This window comes from Palaemon carinicauda, chromosome 17, assembly GCF_036898095.1.
Source record: "Palaemon carinicauda isolate YSFRI2023 chromosome 17, ASM3689809v2, whole genome shotgun sequence".
Lineage (NCBI taxonomy): Eukaryota > Metazoa > Arthropoda > Malacostraca > Decapoda > Palaemonidae > Palaemon > Palaemon carinicauda.
In genome coordinates, this window is record NC_090741.1 from 17,815,519 (window position 1) to 17,817,963 (window position 2,445).

At 30.7% G+C, this 2,445-nt stretch overlaps 1 protein-coding gene across 1 annotated transcript in view; it reads left to right on the forward strand.

The window, feature by feature from the left end:
* Positions 1 to 743: 743 nt before the first annotated feature.
* Positions 744 to 2,445, forward strand: part of LOC137656233 (uncharacterized) — an 8,333-nt gene continuing 6,631 nt past the window's right edge. The window contains 1 exon segment of the mRNA XM_068390402.1: positions 744 to 854. Within this exon segment, the coding sequence (XP_068246503.1) occupies positions 744 to 854 (111 nt within the window).

The following is a 2,445-nucleotide window of genomic DNA, read 5'->3' on the forward strand; positions in this document are numbered from 1 at the left end:
TCCATCAACATATATAGCTACCAGATAAATGATGACACCAGGGTAAACCCAGGCCAAACAATGCATCAAATTTGTTTCCACTTATACTGTCATCCTGCATTAAATACATTAAATAAACAAATTAAAAAAAAAAACTGACGTAAGCATCACAAATGGTTGTAAACGCAGGTCACCAGAACGACCTTTCAGCTTCAAAACGGACAGTCTTTTTTTGTGAAACTCACGTTTTTTACTATATAAGGAAAAGGGGACTGAAGTTCACTTTCTTGTGACCAAAGATGCACAATAAACTCTTTTAGATGAATGGCATTTCAGAGATGATGATTGGGCCAGACGTGTGTGTGTTAGACTAATGCATGTGCGTGACCTTCCAGCTGCTGATGCCATTTTCCATCAGCAATGCAGTATAGCATTTCTTCAGGCGAAGGCTGTTCCTCAGAAGTTTACTATTCCAGCAGATACAGCAAATACGAAGCATAAAGTAGGACGTCCTTCAAAATCTATTCGCAGTGGTCATCCATCCCTGGAAGAGCAGAGAGAAGCATTCCTGAAAGTCACCCACTATCTCGTGGAGAATGATGATGAATAAACCACAGTAAATGACTTAATTGTCAAAATATCTGAAATCCTTGAGGGATCTGAAACAGGCCCTTATAGGCACAAACATTTGAAAAGAAATTGAAAGAGATTTTGGAAACAATTTTATAATGATATCTATTAACAGGAAGGAAAACGTAGCAACGATGAGACGCACAGCTGAGAGTATTTTATTGGAGTTTCACAGCAGTAAATCAGGGGATGAGAAGCAAAGAATTATTGAAGCAGCTTCTAGATTTATAAGGGAGGACATCAAAGTTATGGATTTACGGTTTGTGCTTGTGTACGTATAAGTGATTCTTCCTGGCTGGAAAAGCAGAATGCTACAAGCCCAAAGACCCCAGGAGTAAACTATATATAAGTAATGAATAACAATATAAAATAAGTTCAATAACAACTTGAAAGTAGATTCGTCATATACAATCTATAAATAGATACTGATACTAACCTGTTCAAAGAAAATAATTTATAAAAAGTACCAACTTTTTAAATTCCAATGATTCTACTACCTGGTAAGGACGATTTTTCTACAGTCTGGTCACATCTGGAACGAAAGTTCTAGAATACTGTGTAATATTGCCTGTATGCAATGTTAAATTTGTATTTTTATGTCTGCTTATACACGAGAAATTGTTTAAGAATTATCTGTTATACTTATTATTCCATAGCAAAAAAATGTTAAGAAAAAATCTAGTCATTATTTTTCTACTTGAAAGACATCAAGCAGTCCGAAATTTAGTTGGTAAAAAGAATGTTTAAAACTTAAGCATTTTTAGTTTTCTCACGTGAAAAGTGTTGGAGCAAACTGGAATACAACATCAAAATGAGATTTTGTAGAATTATTCTTTTTCAGTTTTTAATTTTAGTTTTGGTGGGTGAAATAAAGAAATTCATGTTCCGGTTATTACAAAAGCAAGCGGAGCAACGAGCAAAATATCATTGGGAAGTTGACATTAGTTTAGGTTGCATTTATAGAGTTTACATTTATAGGACACATCTCTCTCTCTCTCTCTCTCTCTCTCTCTCTCTCTCTCTCTCTCTCTCTCTCTCTCTCCCTTATATATATATATATATATATATATATATATATATATATACATGTATATTAAATGTATATATATTATATACATGTATATATATATATATATATTATATATATAAATATATATATATATATATATATATATATATATATATATATATATATATATAGATATATATATATCGTATTTGTGTATATCTACACTGGCAAATGACCTATAAGTTTAAGTTTAAACTGAACATTATAACAACTGTATGTATAAATATTATATATGGTATAAAAACAAAGATACGGGATAAGAAACACAAAAATTTGGTAGTGTAAACTCAAACAAAAATAATTCATCAACTTAGAAAATGCAGAGAGAAACAAGAAAATACAAAAATAAAACAAAGTGAATAATGATTATAGATTTAGTTACCTAAATTGCTATAAATAATAATTGATCGTAGATGTACTGAAATATATTAGTCAGATTATTAAAATATTTTCTTATTTTATAAATAGCATAAAGACTCATATCAATATTCAACCTTCAAGATATAATAACGTACCGTGTACAATTTTATCGTGTTATAATAACGGAGTTCTATTTACGTTAGTAAAATAAATGTCATTCGAAACTTAAAGCGTGAAATACCTTAAATAAGAAATGCTGATGCCAAATTTAATTCAGAACTAAAACTACGGGCGATAACATGAAAAACAAGAATGCAAATTTTGGAGAAATAACTACAAAATTTGAATTCGCAAACTGGAAAAAAAATTCGATTAAAATTGGCGCTGACCCCATATTTTTGGACAGT